Source organism: Diuraphis noxia, unplaced genomic scaffold (assembly GCF_037042655.1).
Source record: "Diuraphis noxia isolate RWA-SAM2 unplaced genomic scaffold, SU_Dnox_SAM2 contig0002, whole genome shotgun sequence".
In the NCBI taxonomy this organism is placed as follows: Eukaryota; Metazoa; Arthropoda; class Insecta; order Hemiptera; family Aphididae; genus Diuraphis; species Diuraphis noxia.
Window position 1 is genome coordinate 30,804,136 of NW_028301712.1, and position 25,578 is coordinate 30,829,713.

At 27.3% G+C, this 25,578-nt stretch overlaps 1 protein-coding gene and 1 long non-coding RNA gene across 4 annotated transcripts in view; one reads left to right on the forward strand and one right to left on the reverse strand.

Annotated features, from left to right (window-relative positions):
- The first annotated feature begins 3,535 nt into the window (after window positions 1-3,535).
- Window positions 3,536-25,578, forward strand: part of LOC107163279 (cytoplasmic polyadenylation element-binding protein 2-like) — a 173,688-nt gene continuing 151,645 nt past the window's right edge. The window contains exons 1-3 of one of the 3 annotated variants that reach the window (XM_015510619.2): window positions 3,537-4,313; window positions 6,453-6,687; window positions 6,754-6,923. In XM_015510619.2, the coding sequence (XP_015366105.2) occupies window positions 3,888-4,313; window positions 6,453-6,687; window positions 6,754-6,923 (831 nt within the window). In that variant the 5' untranslated portion in view covers window positions 3,537-3,887. Of the gene's footprint in view, window positions 4,314-6,452; window positions 6,924-25,578 lie in introns of all 3 variants that reach the window. The other 2 variants (XM_015510618.2, XM_015510616.2) reach the window with 2 other exon arrangements.
- LOC149058338 (uncharacterized) lies at window positions 19,853-20,697 on the reverse strand. Its single transcript, XR_016190603.1, has 2 exons — window positions 20,635-20,697; window positions 19,853-20,520 (listed from the first exon to the last, which is right to left on the reverse strand). It is a non-coding gene; the product is annotated as an uncharacterized LOC149058338 (long non-coding RNA).

Here is a 25,578-nt window from a genome sequence, read left to right on the forward strand (position 1 = left end):
TTTCTATCACAGAACTAAAGTTTTAACTTTAAAGTTCCCAGTCCTCGGACCACCCACCCCCTTAAAAAGGTGTGGCGACTGCCACACCTAATACACGGGTTCGGCGCCACTGCATACCTTTATTTAGTAGTTACCTATTAATTTATATTATAATAACGAATAATATAGATATTACCTTTACCTATTATACATTGAAGTCGCGACTCGAAATCAGTTAGGTATATCCGTATAGTAAATAACTAGTTATAAGCATATTGAATGTTTGTGTTGTATCATTGTATTTATATAAAATAAGCTATTTGAATTGCGGAAAAAAATCCCCTCATTATAGGAAAAAAATCGCCAGCATATTTTGTACATTAGATGTAATAAAAATAAAAATAATATTGTATGTTATTTTATAAAAAATTGCCTTTTACCCAATATTATATAAAAAAAAATGCATGCATGTAGTATACATATATCATATATGTGATTATAATATTACCTAGTCAGCCAAAAACTTATAATAATATTAATAATTAAATATAAGTTAAAATGTAATGTAATTATAATTATTACCTAGTCAGCCACAAACTTATAATAATATTAGGTAATAATTAAATACAAGTTTAAATGTAATGTAATTACCTATAATATTATAATATTATTTATTTACGACGATTATATGATGGGCGGTATCTACTATCTAGTATCTTATACCAGAACTGAAACAAATAACAACTAATTAGTAATATTGGTCATTTGGAATTACATCTTAATCGTGTTTATTTTGAGCATATTGTTGAAAATTCCGAAAGTTTAACCATCGTGGCATATATTTTATATACACATAATATAATACATGAATATATTTATTTATATTGTATTTTTAGGGTGTAAGACAGTTTTATAAAATAACAATGTTTATTTTATTTTCATATAATGTAATTTATAAAATAATATAATACCTACTACCTGTAAAATGCTACTGGGGATTTTTTTTCCAACTACCAATTTATCTCTATGCAGAGTTATTAGGCTTGGTAAATGGAGATTGAACTCAGTAAGTTACATAATTTAAATAAGATTTTTAGTTTTTGACATCTAAGTTTAATTTGTGACAGTAATATTATTATATTATAACAAGTAACAGGCAATAATGCATGTATTTGTGTCACAATGTTATAACGCCCACGACCTACAATTGCACAACAAAATCGGCAATACATTGAAATTTTGGACGAAACTCTCTTGTTACTAAGTACCGTGTACCAGTAGCATAAACAAGAGGCCAATCTAAAAGAAATCTTTAGAGTAAAAATTTCTGGAACGAACATTCCCAAAGCATATCTACTTAGTACCTATTTAAATTATAAAAGATATTTATAGACAACTGAAATTTTCAATTTCAAAAAAAGTTCCAAATAGTTCAGCCACAGGCCTCGGGGCCCATTGTTATGATTTAAAGGGGTCAGGAGGTTCTTTGCACCCCTAGCACCCCCGGTTGTTGCGGCACTGGGTCTAAGGTATTATTAGTGTTTTAAACTTAGGCGTTAGCCGCTAGGTAACTAATAACTACTATAAAATAAAAAATGTGGGTTTAAAATCAAATGCGACTCGACTCTGGGTGACAGTTTCTACTCAAATTCATGGTTCGTATTGTTCGTAAGTTAGGCTGGAAAAAGTGGAAAATAAGAAAAGCGTGTGGATAATATTTTAAATTTCCGTCCTTATTCAGTATTCACACATCACACACGCTATTATGAGTAGGTAACCCTAACAAAACAAAATTTTTGAAATATAATAACATTTTTTATCGTTATTATTTTTATGTTTTTACTTTTTTGAATAACAAAATATTTATATTTTTTTTTAATTACCTACCTACTAATTATTTTTTGTTTCCTTTATTGTTATATATACAATCTGTACCTCGTAGGTTAGAAGAGTATTAGCTAAAAATACAAAAACTAAAAACATGAATAATCTTGATAAAAGTAGCCATTCAGTGATGACACTTTTAACATTGTATGTTCTATAATAGAATATTATTTTGACTATTTGGAGGACTAATAAAAACCAATTTTCGAACAAGCAGTTTATAACATAATATATAAAGATTAGATTATTGGAGTAGCGAAGACTAATATTTTTCTGTACCACTACTCCACTCCACATCTACATCTAATATCTAAACATTCTAAACCTTAAATACTTATCATAATAGTTACACCTAATTCATAGACTATTCGTCAAAAATACAATTTTTATACATCTATAAGGTTATCCAGATTCTGCTTTGACAATATTAATAAAAAATATTTAGAAAAATTTTGTTTTTTAACGAATTAAAATAATGAAGAAAAATATTTTTTAATACGTTAGAAGTTTTAGAAATTCTGAGTGTAAGTATTATTTACCACTCGGTAGATATATAATTATTAATTTGTAGGTAGGTACTCATAACTCATTAGTAATCACTCATTATTATGATAATATACATATAGTCTATAAATATAAACAGTGATGATTTTTTTAAAGTACACACGAATTTTCTCGACAAAATCAAAAAATCCCATACATAACTACATAATAGGTATCTGGTATACCTATAATTTAATAAAATTGGTAGGTAGGTAATCTATTAAATTATAATTATTTGTGGGTAACTAGGTAATAGGTATACTCAGTGCCTATACAACTTACCTTTATAATATGCAATCGTTTAACGTAGGTAGTATACTTACTAAGTACGAAGTACCTCCTATACTGGCTATACTATACTGTGAGACGACGTTAGCACCGACCACTATACTAGGCTAAATATAGACATTCGAGTATTTGACTGCATAGATATTGTAACTTGTAAGTTATAGTACCTACCTGAAAAAAGTAATGCCGTAAAGGTATATTATAATAAATACACACGAAATATGTATTTAATTAAATTTAATAAAAATATTTTAACTTATAAGCACATCGAACACGTATTGTAATATTTATTATGTAACCTATAAGACATTGTAAAAATTGAGTTGTATAATAATTTATTATTATACAATTAATATATATATTATTGATAATGAATAATAATAATATCACGGTACTTGTTTTGTCTTTAAGTCTTGTATTTATTATTGTAAATTATTTTATTTAAAAAAACAATAATCATAATTTATTTACACTGTTAAATTATTATAATCAAAGGCACAACGTGAAAAATAAGCAATCGACAGTGCGACGGAGCCATCTAAATAGTAAATAATAAAATAATAATAATTTGTCATAACAATAACAATAACAATAATAATAATAATAATAATTGTAATAACAATTCATCATCACGACACCAAGTCGAGAGACGCCGAGCGCGAACGACGACTTCGGCAGCGGAGAAGTGCGTCGAATCCGAAAATTGCCAATAAACATATGATTGGCGGCTTTCCGTTGGTGGTGTGGTGGAACGCTCTTGCGGCGGTCGTTGTTAAACGCGTGGAGGGGTGGGGGAGTCACCGACAAGCTGCTGCCGCCGCTGCTATCGCGTTTCGGCTCGTGCAGTCGTGTTATCAGCGGGTGGCCAACGTGCCCGTTTGCAGCCGCAGCTCTAGTTAAATTTTTTTTTTTAAATAAAAATTTCAAGCGCAAAAAAATCGTATGTTATTATATTATATAAAAAATATAATACAATATATTGCATAATATTCCCAATTATAAATATATATACGTATATTTATATCATATAAATAATATTCCGCAGCGGTCTTCTGTTTGTCAGTCGTCGAAATTGCCGTTACATTATTAAATATAATAATAACAAAATATTCAGACGTGTGCGTTTTCGAGCAGCAGAGGTTCGCGCGCGGCACACCATTATTCCGCACGGGACCGTTCGTGATATTGTATAAATGGGGGAGTACAAATTTAGTGTAAATTCTAGTTTAAGTTCTATTGAGTACCAATCGTCGGTGAACACGTCCGGGCTGCCATCGTCGTCGTCGTCACAGTCGTATTTTGCCGACGACGGCCCACAGCAGCTGCAGGACGTCACCGTCAAACAGCAGATCTCACCGTCACCGGTCAACGGCGATCACCAACAGCTGCCCTCCACCAAAGGCACTGTCAAAGAAGATTCTGTGCTGGCAGCGTTAGGTGGTGGTGGTGATAAATCATCGGGCGGCCCACAAATGCAGTTACCATCATCTTACAACAATGAAGCTAGTCTTAATGTGATAAACTCGTCAACCAACTCCTCTACGTCTAGTCTATGGTCAGCGTCTGTTGATGATACATTGATACACGGGTTAAATGCGTCTGCGGCTGCAAACAACGCTGTAAGTTATGCATTAAAAAATACAATAATTTTATATTATGTAGAGTTAAATGTTCTGTCATGCATTTTCACCAATCAAAATTTGGTACATTATTATGTACCCATCTACCTATTTGATAAATTTAACATTTGTTTTCTTAGTAAAATTAAGGAATAGTATTCCTTTTAAATTTCATTTACTCAATACTGGGATTAATATTTTGAAATGTTCAATGCTTGCCTATGAACCTTTATTAGGGAATACATATTTCTATAAGAATTATTTTTACTATATTACATTAGGTGCCTATAGGTTACTTATTTGTAATTTTATAATGTTAAGACTTTTTTACAAACATTTCACAATATAACTGTTAATCTCTTACAGAATTTATTTGTATTGTGCTCCTACACTGAAGTTATTAATTGTATAAATATTAATAATGTACACATTTTTGAAAAACATACATCTTGTCATAAAGTAGTAGAATTTTAAGATATTTTTATATAATTGTTCCTAAAAATGAGTAGGTATTTGGTATAATATGCTGTTAGGTACCTATGAAAAATTCCTTAACTATAGCTTATTAGTGTTAAATATTTTATGTTTTTATATTTTCTAATAATACAAGGTATGAACCATTCTTAGTTATATAATTTTGTTTTTATTTTTAATGTTACTTAAGTGTTAGTTGTACAATTACCTTAATAATATTTGGAAATGCACATTTTATTATTGTTATATTTAAGCCTCTTTAAGCTCTCTAGCCCCCTAATCTCTGGCTCCATGTTTAATGCAAGTTTTTAGTAGATAACATTATGGTATACCTAATTACATTAATTAAGAATAAGTAACAATTATTTGTTATATTCTTGTAGTATTAGATTGATTAACTAAGTATTAATTAAAATACATTCAATAATGGTCTAACTTGAATAAAACACGAACAAGTATATTAAATCCATTACATTTATTAATACCTTATTAAATCATTATTTTAAATTTTTATTTGTCTACATACTCACCTAGTTTATTAAATGAATTATTTTTTTGCAAATTAGGATAAGTTGTTATACAATAATAAACAGAGTATGAAACTTATAGCATTTATTATCATAAAAATAAGCGCTAAAAAAACACTTAATGTACTTCATTATAAGAACTTATAAAAATTAAAATTAGTAAAAGAACTATATAATAACATAAAGCATGATAAAAACTATAGGTAAACAAAATTTTTTTTCTATATTATCGTTTAATATTTATTCTTAAAAACATTAAAAAAACTTCATCTTAAAATAAATCAAAAACTTTTAGCCTTTTTGAAAACATTTTAACTTCTTTATTATACTTTTCATAGATTTTTAGAAAGATACACTTTTTTTTTAAAAAATTGACAAAAAGAAAAATTTAATTATTTGGCTGATTAGTACATGAGGGAGCAAATACAAGTCCCGGTGTTTATTAGGTTATTACCAGGAAATATGATACAAAGAAGAAAAATTATTTTTAATTACTTTCAAATTTCATACTTAAACATGTTGTACCATGATATATACTCCCATATATATTTGATGATATATATTCCCTATTATTTTAAGGTTGACATATATATTCACATATATATGTCAACCTTAAAATAAGAAAATTCTATAAGTCCTGAACTCTGATTATATGAATTGTTTTTTAGACAATGCTATTTATTTTTTCAATGCCTAATAAAGTTAATCAACTTTATACAATTCAGTTTCATTTATTTGTTAATAAATGTGTATTTCAATTTTAAACTGTCTTTATTCTAATTATTGAACCAATGATGTTTTCATAAATATTTTTTACTATTTTTGAAATTTGAAAAAGAAGCACCAATCACTGCCATATTTACTAAGTGGCTATTGCCTATTATTTGAGAAAGTTATACTGATTTATGTAAATGACTGTCATTGTTATTTCTTGTCTCATTCAAGAATTAAACAATACTTATTTATTATAAACTTTTGTTTGACTTGAATTTTTTTCCTGTACTGGAGATAAATGATGAATTAAATTAAAATTTGACATAGTTTTTAATTTTGGTGATAAGTTATACAGGTATATAGTTACTAAAAATGATGTGTGATTAATTTTCAACTTAAATATTGTAATATTTGATGTTTTTAGAATTTTCCAAATACTTTGTACAATACTGGCCTGGGACCGCATCACCAGCAACAGCAACCACAACAACATCACCATAGACGTCAAGCATCTGGTGCCACACATAATTTCCCTCACAATTTGTCTAGGCAACTGCAACAGTCAGCTCATCCACAGAATCTGTACATGGCCAGTAAAGGATACTCTTGGTCACAGTCACATCAGAACTCGTGGCTTAATTCTAGTCAAAATCAAAGTGGTATAGCCGGTTCGTCGTGGAATCGTGGTCGTTCTGTACCTAATTTGAATCCAATGCATGCTTTAGCTGGTCGTAAGCCAAATGTTAATTACAATCATCATCAACATCAACCTTCTTCTATGAATTCATCAAAATTTAGACGTAGTACTTCATATCCAGGAAAAGGATTATTCAATCAAAATTCAACAACTTTTGACATTAACAACATCGATGAGTCAGATGTAATGAGTTATCAGGTAAGACTTTTAAAATCATTATGAGTTATTATTAAGTTTAGTAGGTACTTAGTTGGTTAAGTATTTATTGTCAGGGTTAAATATCAGTTAGGAGAAGATTCTGTGATATCTATTTTAAAACATCACTAAACTATGATTAATGAATACATAATTTTAGAACTTAGAAGTATCAAGCAATATATATTTTTGAGATTTTTTGCACAGTAACAAATATAGTAGTTTTATTTATTAAAGATCAAGCTAAGCTTATATTTTGAGTAGATAATAGGTATGTACATTTTATTTTTCACCTTATAGTGTTATTCTATTTTTTATGATACATTTTAAAGAAATGTTTTGTTCAATATTATTTTCAATCTATTACAATGATTTATCATTATGTGAACTTAATAAATTAATACCACAATTATTCACAGTACTACTATCTTGCATCAGATAAAAGAGTCAAAGCAATACAATAACAATATTTTTTATTTCGACTGTTTCATAAAATGTCATAATATACTCATATGACATCTGATTAGTGCTTAGTAATTACGTTGATACATTATTTTAAAATTTCCAGCCAATGTTTAATATTTTATAGGTATATGCATGAATTTCTAAGAAGACTTCCTATTTTATAATGGTAGTAATGAAATATAAATAAAATTACCGTCTTTAGGTTAGTTAACATTCATGGGACTCCCTGTATATAATTTTCACCAATAATTTGATAATATTGTATCCAATTATTTTTTTATCAAGATTTTGACATGCACAATCCACATCAATACATAGTATAATTTATAAAATACATTACCAATTTGGCTTTAAGCCTTTAACAATAGTCAATAGTTATACAAATATTACACTGAATATTGAGCAACTTTCAAACCACTTTCCAATTATATAATGAAATTTTAGTTTTAAATTATTATACTAAAGTCGTCTACTTAACTTTAAACTTGAATCATGTAGATAAAAACTTTTGAATAAACATATCTTTAATGCAGCTCAGAGCACAAATGGAAATTATAATTGCTGAATGAAGTAGTCTACGATCTATGATCTCATACCAAAAATATTTTTGAAGTTTCTTTTTTTCTATAACCATTAACTTGCCAAAATTATTTTAAATTAAAATACAATGTTACAGGAAATTCTATAATTTTAAAAGGGATAAATTTTTAACATTTATGTTTTATAACGAATTAACGAATAACGTTATTTTTGATAGATGAAAGGCATGGTTGAAATATACTAGGTGATTGCTTATAATATCACTCCTCAATAAAATTATGATAACAATAAAAATGGTAGTTTAAAGGGAATCAATAAAAATGCGCGGAAATTTTAAACCCATCAACTTTTGCTTGCGTATTTATAAAATTTATTAATATCGGTGTTTTATTTACTGGTAAAATGAAAACATTGGCTTATTTTAGCGAAGATTAATTTTGTTTTCTTTGAAATTACAGAATTATTTCTATTTAATTAATTGGTAGACCGATTAGGAAGGTCCAACTGTCCAAGCATTATCCTGTGCTGTTGTTTTATTTGTTATTCTAAGGAAAACATAGGAAATCAATTCTTATGAGTTATGATTTTATGAGTAATGGCGGCATTATGCCAAGTCTGTTGTTTTTTAACGAACCCTCTTCCGTCCACTTCTATCTTTTATGAATACTCCCTTGGCACTGCCGATTAAACACGTTTTTCTTGCCTATTTAAACCACCACCATATTAAATCTTCCACCATTATTAGAAACTGTGGGATATTGGTAAAATGAATGACATTATTATAACTGCTTGTTATTATTATTTTTTTACCTTTATTACATGAATTATAAACTATTAACTTAAAATGAATTTACCGTTGTAATTAAAAAATAAAAACTAGGTATACTCTTTACTTTTTAAGAAAAAGAAAAAGGTACTCGAGTATTGTTCAATGAGTATAGCTATTATGTCCAATATATATTTTATACTATATATGATAATACACTATATACTTTAGGTACATTCAAATATATTATATATAAGCGTATAATAAGTAACTAGTAAAATCTCGTTTTATTAGTATTTATTACGATATACATGTTAAATCTAAACTATAGTACAGCTATATCAACTACCTACCTATACGTAAACCAATTTTAAATAATTTAAAGATATTTTAAATATCGTTTTTTACAGTTTAATATATTTTGAGGTTACACTAGTTGGGCATCCCTTCGCATGCTGAATGTTGTTATTATCTACAATAGTTTTAAATATGTGCTTATAATGTATGTATTTAATATTATGTTTTAACGCGAAGTACTTCGTATGCTTGTATCGTACTTAAAAATCATGGACATACAATTTTTACCACTTTCCTATGGTTTTTAAAAAATAATTTTTTCTTCATTTATTGAATTTAAATTGTTTCAACATATTCTTGTTTTGACAATTTAAAAAAATAATAATATATTATTCAAATAAAGAATTAAGATTCAAACAATTTGACTAAAATTTAATTATTGTAAGATTTGACATTTTATTTATTTATTTTGAATATATAACAATTTTTAAATTAATTAATTAATTTATACAATTACAAATTTAAATTGAATTATGGTTTTTTAGTTTATTCAAATATCCTTACATCATCTATTTTAATATATCATATGCCTCATTTTGTTTCTGCATCCTGGCTTATAATGTATTTCAGAAAAATAAAAACTTCACCTAACTAATTAATATTTGATGGATTATTGATTAATGAATGTCAATTAATTATATTTTCTAGTTATTGATTCTAAAAAAAAATTGAATGAATATTGCATATATTTTTTTAAGACTAGCCTATACTTTGAACTAAAAAAAAAAAATCGTCATTTTAATAATTTAAACAAAATATTTCTTTGTCTTAATAATATTGTATATTTTAAATGTTGACCGGATAATAATCAATTATTTTTTACCCCTTCGGAGTTTAACTTCTAAAAGTACACGGAGTTTTGTTAAAATGATCACACATTCACACCAGTCATTCTTTCACGTTTTACTGTTTCTTCTCCATGAAGGGTTTAGCAATTTGTTTTATAATTGTGCAAAGGTAAAACAATACTAGATATTTATAAACTGAATTCCATTCAGTAAAGTTTCACATTAAGAAGATTTACCTCTTTAAATGTTTGTAGTCTTATTACATTAGCCACACCTGAATTTCAATTTATTTTGAAACTATTTATTATTCGCTGAAGTAGAATTCGTCATTTTCAAAATGTTTTTTTGTGAATTGTGTTATAAATTTTATATAGCTATATATAAACAACAAAACTACACTTTTTAAGTAATTCAAATAGTTAGGTCGTGTTCAATAGATTTAGTTATTGTATATAAGTATAAGTATAACTTAAAATATTTTTGATTTCCGATTAAATTTAAAGACGAAAATTCGTTTGACATTTTGATATAGTGTTTTTTGCTGTCGTTGGGGTTTTTTTTTTGATACATTGTTTCAAAAGGTAGCCGACGCAGGCGTTAAGAAGACCCTCCGGCTGTACGGTCAATAAAAATAGTGGCCCCGCCAGCGGTGTGTGGACGAAGGGCGGCTTTACTACGAATAACCTCTCGGGTTCGCCACGTTGCAATGTGCACATACACGCGCGCTTGGCAAATGACACAGGGGTATATGTCGACTAGTGGGTGTACAGACCATGGACATATAGAAGCTACTAACTCATGCACGTCAAAGAAAAATAATAATACTAAAAGGTCAATTCGTATGTAAACCTCCCAAAAAAGACTTTTTGAGAATTTATTTATACATTTTAATTTATTACCTAGTTGTATGGTATATAATTAAATATTTATTTTTAGCAAAATAATAAAATTATAAAAATTATAATATTAGTGTTTAAATTTTAAAAATTTGTTGATAAACTATTAAATATGTCTTGATTTTGGTAATCTATAGTGTGTTCATTTATTTGATTAAATATCCCGAAATGATTTTTAGCCATTTTATTTTTTATGCTTAATGATATGACTATATTGTTTGATATGAAGTATTACTTTACTTCTGAAAGTTATTATTTTTTTATGCTTATAAAATTAATTAATTTTCGTTTATTATACTTTAATAAAATGTGTTTTTAGAGTAGGTACTTACTTACCTATCAATAATAAAATACTTAATTAATTCTAAACAATCTTTACCTTTATCCCAAGTATTATTATTGAACTATGTTAAAAAATCGAAATGAAGTTAATCATATCATATTGTTAAGTACTTAACATATTAAAAAATATTTGAGTCTTATGCTTGATTTTATGTAGTACCTAAGAGGATCAGTTTCTGAGTATTATAGTCTAGTATATAAAGTTGTATTTATGAATATTACTTTTTTTCATAGGTATAAAGTTCTGCTTAAATTTTTTTTACCTAGAATTGTCATTAGTATGTCAACATTGTTAGGTTAAACATATCATATTGTTGTCTATAATATGAGTTGTTTGTCCTAAAAAGGACAAAAACTACGTGAAAGCGATCTAATATAAGATATAGTTAATTACTGGTAAAACGCGATTTGTATTGTGGTAATGCATTCTAGAAACCACGTGGGTTCATGTGAACATTTACATCTTGAATTTTAATTACCTTTACATGCTATTTATACATTGAACTTATTATTTTTACGATTAAAACATAAATTATAACTCACGTTTTCGATTTTGGGTTGAGCGACGCAGCTATTGGATAGTGATGTATATTTAATATTTATTCCTAAGATAAAATACCTAATAAGTAATAATCAGTATTTTGTATTCTTCTCTTTTTTTATAATCAAGCAAAAAAATACTCTTGTTTCAATTATTGATGTCTACACTATTTATTCAAGTCCAATTTTCAAAGGTTCTTGGCAGGAAAATTTGATCATGCCTCAGAGAATCGACTTTCGTAGTTAAATCTTAAATTTCTTTCTTTTATTCTTTATAATCATGAATGAAATTTGAGATATACTTTATTTTATTTCTGTTTAGGTATTTTATTTTTACTTTATTCTTAAAAATTTTCTAGTGTGTTCGTCATATAGGCAATTATAAGCTAAATTAAAATTTTAATGTAATTTTACGTTTCTATAATATGTTATACGTATATCAAGTATACATGACAAAATATTGGTTTATGCGCCTGTTGCAACTTTCATTGTTAGTTATCATTACCACTATTGACTTTGTACAATTTTTGTTTGACGAAATGGTTACTCCCTATACTTCTATAAGGGGGCGTACATAGGAATTTTTCAAAGGTTTAGTTTACATTTTTTAAATATTTAAAAAGTATGGGCTTATGAGAGCAGGGAAGACCGATAAGGTGAGATTATTATGGTGGTAACCTGGCCACATAATGTGCCGCCACATTCTGCTTGTCAACCATGTTATAGAATCAGTTTTCACTTTAAGAATTTTAAATGGATACGGTAAGCGTCTAGACGCCCCTGACTCATATTGACTTTATAGTAGTGGTTCTCAATTTTTGTTCATCCACGGCGCATTATTATTAATTATTATAAGTCACAGCACACTTTAAATACATATTATCTAAATATAAATATAACCATTTTATAATGTTTTTTTAGTAAAAAAGGTTCAAGTTGTCGTGGAACACCGTTTGGGAAACTGCTCTATAATAAGAGTATATGTATTTGTAACATGTACAATATTTATGTACGACTGTTTTATTATTATTGGTTATGGAAGTCTATTTTTCTATAATTTTGTACATAATATAATATGTTCATTATATAGAAGTTAGTGAATTTAGTTTTAGTAACGTAGAGCTTATAATAGTTTTTTTTATAATTAATTTTATTTAAAACAATATTGCTTAACGTAAAAAGGTTAAAAAAGTGCATATGATATTTCATAGATCGTATTTAATTGATAAATTAACACTAAAATGGTTGGCTAGAATATTAAATTATATAGTTACCAGATTGGTAGGCTGTGTGTCATGAGTAGCGGTCAAAGAAACTTCTTAAAATCCTTATGTCGGCCGAGCATATAAATAGAACAGTGGTGGCTTCTAGATTCCAATGTTGGCTACACATTTTTTTCCTACGTGCTGTTTATGCCAAATCCGATTGCACTGTTTGAGACTTAACCAGGAGGGGGTTTTTGTAAAAAAAAAACCATGTGACTCTTGTGCCAAGTGTGGGGATGAAATTTTTTATTTACTCAAGTTTTTCTCGGCAATAGCTATTATTATACGCCTGGACATACTAGACGTATGAACGTATTTGGTGCTGGCGGCCGTTCAACTAGGACATTTCGCTGACTAGTCAAAATAAAATTCAACCTTAAAATAATATAGTTTCTAATAAAACATATATTTATTTGAAACTGTTTTCATTTGACATAGTTTAAATATTTAACTAATTTGTAATATATATACGTAATATTTATATTAATTTTGATGGTAATAGTAATTTCTGCTTCAAGTTTTTGCTTTGTGATTCAAGTTGTATTTAAGTGAGGGTGTGAGATTAATTATCAATAAAAATGCATCTTTGTAGTTATTAAGTTTTATATTAAAGTACTTTTTTTTAGCCATATCACTGTTATATACTATATTAATGTTTTAATTTCATGACCGGTTTTATACTATATTTTATTTATTTAATAATGAAAATGTAAATAAATATATCAAACTATTAAATTTAAACCTAAGATAGTTTGCATTTCAATTTTCGCTAATTGTTATCCTTATCTTATAGTAGTGTTAAACATTTCTTCTATTATACTCAAATATCTTTGTTTACTTTTCGTAAATTGTATAGCAATGCTGCAATATCCCTTTGTAAAAAAAGAACGATTTCAATTTTAAAATAAGTTTAATATTCTTGTTAATAATTAAAAAAATATTTGGATTAGTTTTATAAGCTATCATTTATTAAACCAACCTATTCACACTGCTCTATTGTAACATGTCGGTAATGACTCTTAGATATTTTATAGTATATACAATATTTTAGTAAAAACATGCTGTAAATAGCAATGTAGGTCAACATACTATAATTATTATTAATAGGAAAATAAATAATAAAATATCCTTATAAATGGAGGTTGATACCTCGTCGCCACTCAGAATCGTTTCATCGAAAGCAACGATGTATCAATAAGTTTAATTTCAAATTCGACAAATTCATTAGTCATTCAGTGATCAATTTAACGATGAGATACCTAAACTTTAAATTTAATTTAGACTTATAAAATATTTATAGTGGGGCGACTTCTATGGTAACCTTTTTATTTTAAAGTCTTAACTTAACACGATGTAATTGGGTCAGATTTTTTGAGTTGTTTGTGAATGGTTTTTAAATCTTATATTTGGTTGGGCGTGCTTTATATTTGTGTATAGTGTATGGCTTCATAATTTAAAAAGGTTGATAATATTTGTTTGAACTTGAATTTATTATTTAATGGTTTTGAACTTATTTTATATTCATATATTATAATATAGTTCTTACTGTAAGTGTTACAATATTTGGGTATGGGATATTTTTTAGTTCTGGGAAATTAATATCAAATACATTGTGTGTGTGTAATGTGTATACTATATGTCTAGTAGTTATGTCCTAAATATTATTAGGTTACGTAGTATGCAACTTACAAACATTTGATTTCGGCTTTTTCATCTCCCGCGTGTTAGCTTTAGGTTTTCACTCACAGCACTATCCTACGAATACAATAAAAATTGTGAGTAGTAATGGCTGTAATGACCTTAGACATCAAAACTATATGATTGTTGGTGGAAATGCGCTGATTTATTTACAGTCCATTAGTCCTGTTATAAGAAGTGGTCATTAATCATATAATCAATTGCTTGATGACTATATCGCCACGTGCTACTGTATATTATATTTTCTATGCTCAAACCTACAGAATATATTTTAGATTTAACCATCGTAGACCGTAGTTATGAACTTATTATTGTGATAATAAATTTATCAAATTCTGATTTACGAATATAATTCCTTGGTGTTTTGATTTATATATTTTTAAGATTTTATCAATTGTTCAAACGTTTACAAATATTCATTGATAAATGGTTCCAGAATCGTGAATGTAAATCAAACACTTTAACTATGTACCTATATATTTAGATACTAAATGTGTTAACATACAATTATTTATTTTATTTGTCATCAAGCAATTTATCAACTGTGATAGATTCTTATTAAAAACTAAAATACGTTTTTGTAATTAGTTGATTATAATTTTTTTTATTTTGTACCTGTACGCAATTTAAAATGTAGGAGTGATGGTATATTATTTTAATACGTAATTCGAGTATAACATAATAGTTATTAAGCTGTTTAATTGATTGCTCAATACACTTGATTATATACTTATATGTTGATGTGTTAAGACTCATTTCAATCTTATCTTTTTCGTTAAATCCTAATCTTTATCATGTTGTAAATTGTAATATTAACGTTACAATTTCAAATATAATTAAACAGATATTTACAAAAAAAAAAAAAATGATGATATTTTTTTACTATTTCATTGCCATTGAGTCATCACTTAAAATAGTTCATAGGTACATCTGACGATACTGAAAATGTATCCGGCCGGGTGGTGCTGCTGAGTGTCTGCCCGGAAATGTTAAATTCTCCTGTTACTTACCATTAATTATCAAATTTGCTCATTGTACATAATATGTTGTATAGATTATAAATTACTTATAATGTAATAATAAAATTAAAAAAAAATATAATCTGAAGTTATAACTTAATAAGTTTATTTTATACACATGATATTTTAAAATAAAAAATAAATTTGTTGTTTAATTTAAAATAAATGTATTATTTTATTATTTTATACAACATGAAAAGTACTATATTTTAAATTTTAACTATATATTTTACTGACATTAAAAAAAAAAAATTATTGGAACTTTATTTCCTTAAAGTAAATAGACTTTTTTTCTTACTCTATACCGAACTATTTATTTTCAATTAGTTTTTCAACAACTCATTTAAATTTATTAGGCTATTAGTTTAAACTATATAAACTTGTTCTAAAATTACTTTTTGTTTGAAAAAATATCTTTCAATTTAATTATTTTGTTCCTGTTTACATATTTAATCAATGGTTTTAATTATTGAATAATTCATATGCCAATAGCAAACATATATTTTAGTAAGTATTCAATAACATATTATTTGGTGTTAATTTTTTTTTTAATTACACTTATTCCTTGACTTAATTTTTTAAAATAGTGGTTGATACTTAGTTCTTATCAATATTTTTGCACAGAGGTTGGAATGTTTTAGTCTATATAGGCCTCTATAAGCCGTAGTGGTTTTGAAGATAATCCTAGGAACGGAGAACAGTAGTTTACATGCACACGATTATTGTATGCGTCCTGGGTTGAATTAATAATGCAAGACCATACTGAGGGTGGACGTAATTAGTGGTCGTCCAGAAGTAAAGGGTCAAGCGCTGTGGACACGCACTCGTGGTTTAACGATTTTTCAAATAGGAGTTGGCGCACAGAATTTAATGTTTCAGGATTAAGTCAGCCAACATGGGGAATAGGCTATTATATAATAACACCTCAACTGTTACTTTTATAAAGTGATGATATATTTCTATTAAAAAGTACCATATGGACCCATTTATTTTAAAAATATTATATCAAGAAGAATAATGATTGATGAGTAAGTTTATCTTTAAATGTTTCAAAATAAAGCTTAAAAATCACACTCACACGTTTTAGATTTTATATCTTCAGATAAGAATTAATTTATGTATATTCATTTTTATATTCCAAGTGGAGTGATGTACTGACTGCAGTATTACAAAAATAATGTGTGATTTTATTTAATTAATTTTTCTTCTTCAGAAAATACTTTATAATAAAGTTGCTTATTAAAAATGTATAAAAAAAACGCAAAACAAGTTAAAATAAATCAGCTACTACTTACATAACTAAATAATGCAATGTATTAAAAAGTTCTAAATAGTTTTCTTGTTCTACAAATCTATATTTAAATTGCATTACTATTATTGTATTTTATTGCTTTTGATTTAATTTAGAAACATTCTATATAAATGCATTATATAACTAAATAAATAAATAATAACAATTATGAACAATATTTTATACTATGACATAGCTTTTTTTTCCGTGTTATCGAGAACCAGGGAGGAGACTGCTGTTAGTATTGCTTCCCCCCTGGCTCCCATCGTTTATTGTACAGCAAACAAATAGAAAAAATTACAATTATTTAGTTGTATACAACCCTATATACAATAACTACGCTCAAGCCCGCCAGTCTCTAGGTTGTGTCCAACCAGTTTTCTCTACTTGGCTTTTCGCTAGTCGGTCCACACATAATGTCGGGCATGTCTTCAGAGCTCAGGCTGCGAGTGATCCAGCGTGCGCACACGAAGAGGGTGTACCCCGCGCCGTCGGATAGGCAGTCGCAGTACAGGCACCGCGCGCTCTCTACTCTTCCGAAACGGTTGAGGTATTGCTGGAAGCAGCCGTGGTCCGTCACTGTCTGCGTCATGTGGTATGTCATAGGTACCTTGGGCACAGTTCTTCCCAACCACCTTCCAACGTCGGGGATCAACGCCCTTGTCCATGACGCTTTAGTGGTTGAAGCCCATCTCGTTTGCTACTGGCCAATGGTCAGCTTTTCGTCCCTCTTAATGGCCGCTTTCGACGGTCGGGCCTCTCCAGGGGTGGCCGAAATTATTATGACATAGCTGAACTATCTCAGTTTTTGTTATATACTTGTTCTATGTATACCTACATCATTTAATTAAAAAACTAATACTTGGTATTTTCTTATGATTAATCGAATGGTAAAAAAAATTAAAAATGAATAAGCCGCATTCTCGATGAAATATGTATTTCTTTTAACAAGATGTATTAAGATAAATAAAAGTGTATTATCTATTTTCAATTTCATATTGTCTTTGGTTAGGTACTTATTATGATAAAGTTACATAATATGATATTTCTAACGTGTCAGAATCGAATTTGAGATTCGCTTGAATGTTAGTAAGTCAATAGAGTGTTTACTGTTTAGTAAAGTTAAGTTTATGTGGTCTTTTATATAGAGTTAGTCTGACAGTTCCAAGTAAATTTAAGGAACCGGACATCCCCAAGGATATTGGACATTTAATAATAATGTACATGACAACGGAGAAGCACCTCTAACCCGATTGGTGTATCATCGTATAATTGACAAACACGTTATATCTCGTGATACCTACATATATATAAAGTATATAGTATATAGTATATAGTATATACGAGTATATGTAATATAATTTCTTTCATCGTATAGAATTCATATATTATATTGAATTTTCAATAAAATACCTTTCATCAAAAATTGACTCTTTAATGAAATTGACAAATTGATAATATTTGAATAAATTTGAATAGTTAAAAATTATTTAATAGTAGTAAAAAGTTTTATTTTTATAGCTTATATTTACTTGATTTAAAATTTCAATTAAATTATGTCGCAGTTTAGTGTTTTATTTGACATTCATCAATTGTTACTGCATTTTATATATTTTTATTAGTTTTAGGTTGTTGTCGGCAATTGCAATGACTACATTATGGACCCTCGTTTGAAATTAATTAATCATTTATAAAACAGTTCAAATTTGATTAATCAAGCATCTAATACTGATATTTTCATATTCGATAATATTCAAATATGCTGTCTGTTAAATGTTAAATATTTAAAATAACAAATAAATATTGATTTGTGTTAGGTATACTTAACTATATATAGTTATTATTTGTTAAATTTTTGTGTTACGTAAAAAACGTACAGAAAATTTAAGTATTTGAAGTAATGTTTTGACCTCACGAGTACTTTCCACATTTATTAAATTCTAATATTCTTATTACTCAAATATTTTATTGAAAAAATAAATCTACATTTATGTTCTACAGTAAGTCAAGTTATGTATTAACCTTAAATATATTATGATTAGGGTCATTTGTTTGTTTAATGTTAAGTAATCAGCTATGTCCTGTATTTTAAATTATATTTATAATACTTTGGTCCATTTAATTTTCCAGTTTCAATATAGACATATTACCAAGATAGGTATAGACCCGTTTAAGTTTTTAGTCGATAGCCCACACATTGTACACATAGTAATATACAATAATAATATCTATGCCGAGGCTTAATGTAAATAAAAAAAAAATGTGTATACAATGTACGTTTAAAATTTTAAATACACAGGCCAGATAGTTTATTTTATAGGAAACGTTGTACTAAAGTATATTCCATAACTTAGCTACATATCCAATTCGCTATAAAGCCCACGTAAACTAGAATACACTTGAATAAATACACCTTTTTTAATTGTTATAACAATTATTCTGAGTTTAAGTGTACGTGTTTTAATATAAACTTGTCGTATAGTATATTATCATGTGAATTGCACTGTATTCTTGTAATATATAAAACACATTGTGATATTATATATAATTTAATCTTGATGTTTGATTAAAAATAACCTAATTCAACGCTTTTAATGAATATGACATCCTAGTTTCATTAGTAATAATTTGCTTATATAGATTGGTGAACCGTGGTTATTGTTTAATAGAATTTAACGTACCTAAGTGACCGGTGACTACTGTTGACTTATATATTTCCATTGATTAATATAACATTATGTTGAACTAATATTATAACGATATTTTAAACGACTGCAGAGATACCAGTATACCTATATATATTATTATTGTATGCAGTATAGTATACATTGTATAAGAATAATGAACATCATTAAACATGGTTCTCTGTATAGCATATTTAAAATTGCGACATCCTAGTTATTATCAAATTTAACACGTATTACAAAACTTAAAGAGGAAGATGTAATGTCTAATGAAGAATACGTTTAATGCTTTCTTATAATAAATTACTTTAATAACTTGATAGGTACAGAAAATGTAACTTCAAACTTCGTTTGGTAATATTTTACAAAAAGGATACGACATAACTCTAAAACGGTCTCTTCTTCAAATATGGTTCTATATAATGTATTACAATTCTAATATTGACTAATACAGACGTGATAATTTCGATTGAGTGTATAGTTGAATTTTGCATAACTTATTGCTCGTCAGTTTGACGAATGAGACGGTACACTTATAGCGACTATCACGTCCTCTTAGCACTTGGATTGTTTTGCGGCGTTCGAAACATATTGATGATGTTTATTGTTAGTGGCCTAGTATTTTTTTTAAACCCCTGTTTGTTTTCGAGTGTTTATGTGCGTATAAGTTCTTTCCGGTGTTTATTATCAGTCATCATTGCATTCCGAGGCGTGGACTGCAGAGAGAATATTTTTGTGGCTGTGCCCGACATTGGCAGTGACGTCGTATATATAGATGCCTATTAGCCTTTCCGGTCCTCCTTCCCCTCTTCCAGCTTATAATCAGTCCTTGATGTGTTGTATCATCACACAATAAATTTCATCAGGACAGCAAATAACATTTGTGTTCACTGTTACATGGTCGTCTCTCGTAACCTGCCAAGTTCGCGGTATGTGATTGCGTGTAACTCTAAAATATACAATATTATTACACTGATTAGAAAAATTATGTCAATAGACTAATATTTATGAATTTATGATGTAGGTATTATCAATAAAACCATTAAAATTCTGTAGAACATACTTGTAAGTTTAATTTTTGTTACATATTTAGTAACGTGCTTGGAAATAACGCAATTTTTCTCAGACATATATGTCATGCTTACAGTCAGATAAAACGTGTAGAAATCAGTTTGAGTATTCATTAAGTATGAATATCATTCAGTTAAAAACTGTTTTTTTTACATCCATCGTGATTGTCTGACTAGATGATTACATTTTATGCATTAATATTGCAATGTTTTAATTGTAATTATTTTTAAAAACCATAATAATATTAATTTCACATATATTATCTTTTATATTTGTATCAATTTTTTGTTTTTGTAAATTGAACTTTATACCCATAAAATCTTAAATATACAATATAAGATTAACATTTAACATTAATTCACTTTTTAAAATTTATCAATTATTAACACTAAATAACAAGTAAAACAAACAATAATAAGTCTATTAATGAAATTAGTTTAAAATATATTTAATATTATTTAATTACAGGTATTGTAATAGTTTCTAAATAAAAATTATCATTAGGCATCACGTTATATAATGCGCGTATTTGAAACGGCAATAATTTACTTTATTTGGTTTTTTTTTACTATTTTATTGTTAACGTTCCCTACTTTGACATAGTTTAAACGTATTAGATTACGCGGGTTTATAAGTTATAACAAACAGCTTATTTATGGTTTTTAGAGTAGTTTTGTTCAGTACCTTTATATATTATACATGATATTTTATTTTATTCCTTGGGTTTAGTTGAATTCATTACAGTTGTAAACATAAGCTTAGAGTATATGAAAGCGAACGATGGTTTTAAAGACAATAGAACACATGTAATTTTACAATCGATATTGCGTTTTCCAGGTTAGGTTTGATTATTACACATTTTCATCGTTTCAAGATATTACGTACGTGGTATTGTCATTTTATGTGTGCGTGTTTGCGCGTCTGTGTTTTACCGGTGCAAGCTAAGAATATATTTGTTCACCAAACAAAATATTGGTTTTTCGTAGTATGCATGTATTAGACATTGAAACATATATTTGTGTTGAATTTGCATGCATTAATCTTATTATTATTATTATTTTAAAATATAGTTTAATGTCTTTACTATTGAACGAAAATTATGGATAATAAATATTAAACACCTAGGAAAGTATAATAATGATAATATAAAATCTTGATTTTATGACATGATATGATGTTCACCAAAACCTTTGAGACACTTTTAGACATTACGACGATTGAATTAGAGTTTTGTCCTTTATGAAATTTTTCGTGCCCAAGGGCTTAAAAGCTGACGTAAAGTTAGCGATGTTAATCATTTCGTATTTCACGCAATTTCTAAAAAAAATGAAATACCTCAAAAATACAGTTTTCTCTGTTTTTGATTGTAAATGATAACTCAAATAAAACTTGCCCTCGTTGTGTTTCCTCGGGGAATATTTTCTTGTGGATAAAAAAAAAATCGATGTCAACTTTTAATTTTGCATAATATGTTGAAGGATTTGTTGTCTTGCAACTTTTTACGAAATTTGTCTTAAAAATAAATACTATTTTGATTGTGCATAATACGCTGTTTATTGTAGTTGTCTGATATATGATATGAAAGATAAGTTTTAACTATAGAACCAAATGTTTGTTTATAATTTTAAAATGAAAACTTTTACAGAAAGAGAATAATACTTACACTATGACATGAATATTTTATTTAAAATCCATTGTTTGTTGTTGCGCCAATATTTAATTATAATAATATAAACCCAAGCTGGTATATACAAAATTTAATTAAATATTCACAGATTATAAATTTACTTTATAATACTTTCTATATAATATCGATTACTATTCTTCTCCTTATCGTGGCCGTTGTAAAGGTGCGACCATAGGCGTGCGCACGGGTGCGGCCTATACGGCCTGTGCCGTACCTGAGGGTGATTTCTTCTTTCTCTAAAAAATTATGTTTTATTTTTTTATTTTTTTTTAATAAAATTTTTTGTATTTTTTGTATATCTGAGAATTGAGAATGTTAGAAACATGTTCTACAAAATATTCTGTAAAATCACGGTTCTATCTTTTTATTTATTATCTATGTTGGTAACACAATTCTGATAAGGTGATTCGTGCCAAAATGTAACGCAATAGATACGATTCGGATTTTGAATTATTATCAATTAAATTTATGTTTTAATTAAGAAACTTTAAATTAAATTTCTGCAGTTGGAAACTAAATCAATCAGACAAGCATTGAAAATGATTATACTTATTTGTTTAAAACATTTAATATTAGTATTGATGAATTAAAATGTGAAATCAGAGTAATCAGACTATTAAAAAATACCACCGTGCGACCAAGTTTTCGTTCCCGTCTCTTGGCCACACTATATATACTAGCACGCTTTCTTTTATGTCCGTGTCCGTGTATGTATTTGCATATCTTTCAGGAGTTAAATTACGTAGATATGCACATAAAAATATACGCCACGTTTAGTTATATACAATACATAGTCTACAGAGAGATTCAACATGAATGTTCACCTTAATTTAACCTTTATTACCTAATACATTTATTGAAATTATGATTTTTTATTTCACTTTTAGAGACCATATTATTTAAATATCTACTATGATTTCTAAGCTTTTTGAAGTGTCCTATGACGATAGAAACTCTCTTTTCACGTGTAAGTCATCCTTTTTTATAATTGATAATTGACAGTTAAACATGTTTTTTTGAAAATATTTATGTTTATAAATCGTTAATTATTCAATTTTAAGTTTATTGAGGATAAAAGTCCATGATAATACGTTTAGAATACCTATATGAGGATTGAGGACTATAAGGACTTTCAAGTTGAGATTATTAATATAAATCTATTAATATTTTATAGGTTATAAAATTGTTTCACTATAGACTTGATATTACTATGTTTTTTTAATTTATGTAAAACCTTTATTTTTTACTAGTATCTTACATATTATATAATATAGTTTAATAACTCAGGTATAGGTACTTATTTGAATTTCTATTTAGATTCCTCGAAATGTTCAAAATAGTTAACTATTTATTGATTCATGATAAAAAGTTGATTTTCATTTTAATGAGTAGAAATCAGTGTCGCTTTATAATAATATTTGAATAGTATAAAAAATATGCTATTTATTATTAAGCGTATTTACTACATAATTGAAAATTCCAAAAGCCAGAATTTGATTAAATACATTAGTAAAGATTTAAAGGAACTATATAAGATCGTTTGGTGAATCACTGTATTGCATGTTTCATCGTTTGTTGTATGGTATATAGTTCATATTTCGTCCGCACCCATTGTCGTCCTATATAATGCCGACTTAGTTATATTTTTTTTAACCGATGTTTTGTCTTCTTCTAGACCGATATGATTTTTGACCTTGGTCTGTTGGAGAGTTTATGTTACCTGTAAAAAATGTTTTCGTCATCGTTTATTTTTCGCTTATGTTCTCTTGTCTCTTCTTACTGGTGGATATTTAGAATTTCGGTGAAGTTATCTTGATCTCGAATTGGATTTGAACTTTTCACACCCAGTAAGTATAATACGTGGTAACAATACGAGATATATATGTTTTGTGTAATGAAACTAACTATTTCTTGGCCTGGCACAAGCCACCTCCCTACAGAATCGCATCCGGTTATTTTTTTTTGTTTTTAGGATGTTGTTTTGTGCACTAACTTTTATTTTTGTGGTTTGGCACTGTACCTTTAACGTTCAACCATTGTTATACTTATATAAGCTATTCCGGCGTTGGTGCAGTGTGTTATAATAATTGTATTAACTATTATTTATCTCTGTCATTGTAGACAATTCTATTTTTGGCTAATGTATTACTGTACTTGATCACATGTTGATTTTGTTTTGATTATAAATATATTAAACTAAAATGTATACAGTGTAATGGAAATTATCGAAATCAACTTTACTTACATTTCCCCAATAGCTTATTATCATTTTTTATTTAAGTAGATGGAACAACGGTTCTAGGTTTCTTGTAAAAAATATCTCAATTATTTTATAATTGTTTTTTAAAAATAGATATGCGTCGACAATAGAGCATCTCTTAAATGATTTTAAACTAATTTCAGTTTTAACTATTTCCCACCTATTATTATTTTTAAAATTTTTGTAAAATATTAGTTTTGAAATATTACCCTGAATTCATATTATATAAACTTGCCGTCTTTGAAAAACTAATATATAGTCGCTGTATCATTAAATGTATTTCCGTTAAAAATATTTTTTAAATAATAACAATAAATGTATTATTTATTTTAATTATGTAGTTGAATTGTAACATTTGGATTATTTTAAAAAAATTGGACTTTATTTGGGTATACATTTTAATGATTTGGGTGTTGTATTGCGTTCGCTGTGTTTACAGTCGATTTACATTTTCCTATAAATCTTTAATTATTGTAAAACTGTTGTGTTTTTCGTCGAAAGAGTATTTTTGAATATTACCGTTATTGATACTTTGATTACTAAAACTCAGAAAGGATATTTTTTTAAGTTGATTCGATCTATTTTAATTTTTTATGTACCTATAGTACATGCTAGATATTCAAATAAATATATGTTTAGTATTGTATTTTTAAAATGATTGATCATTTTAATGAATTATAATTTATGAGTACCTAATAGAAATCTTAAATTTTATCTAAAACCAAGTTATAAGAAATAGACAATTTGTTATTAAATTCCTCAAAGGAATTTAAAAATTTCTTTAATTTTGTTTGTGAATCAACTACGAAGTATCTCAACATTTAAAATTAATAGATAACATAAAATGACGTTAAGTTTCAAGTATATTTAAGCCATAAATAATAATTAAATACTCATCACGATGTTTTTTTCGTATATTATAATGTGTCATGTTTTTTTTATTCTCAGATAGATTGTCTGTGTCATCTGTTTAAAGTTTAATATTAATT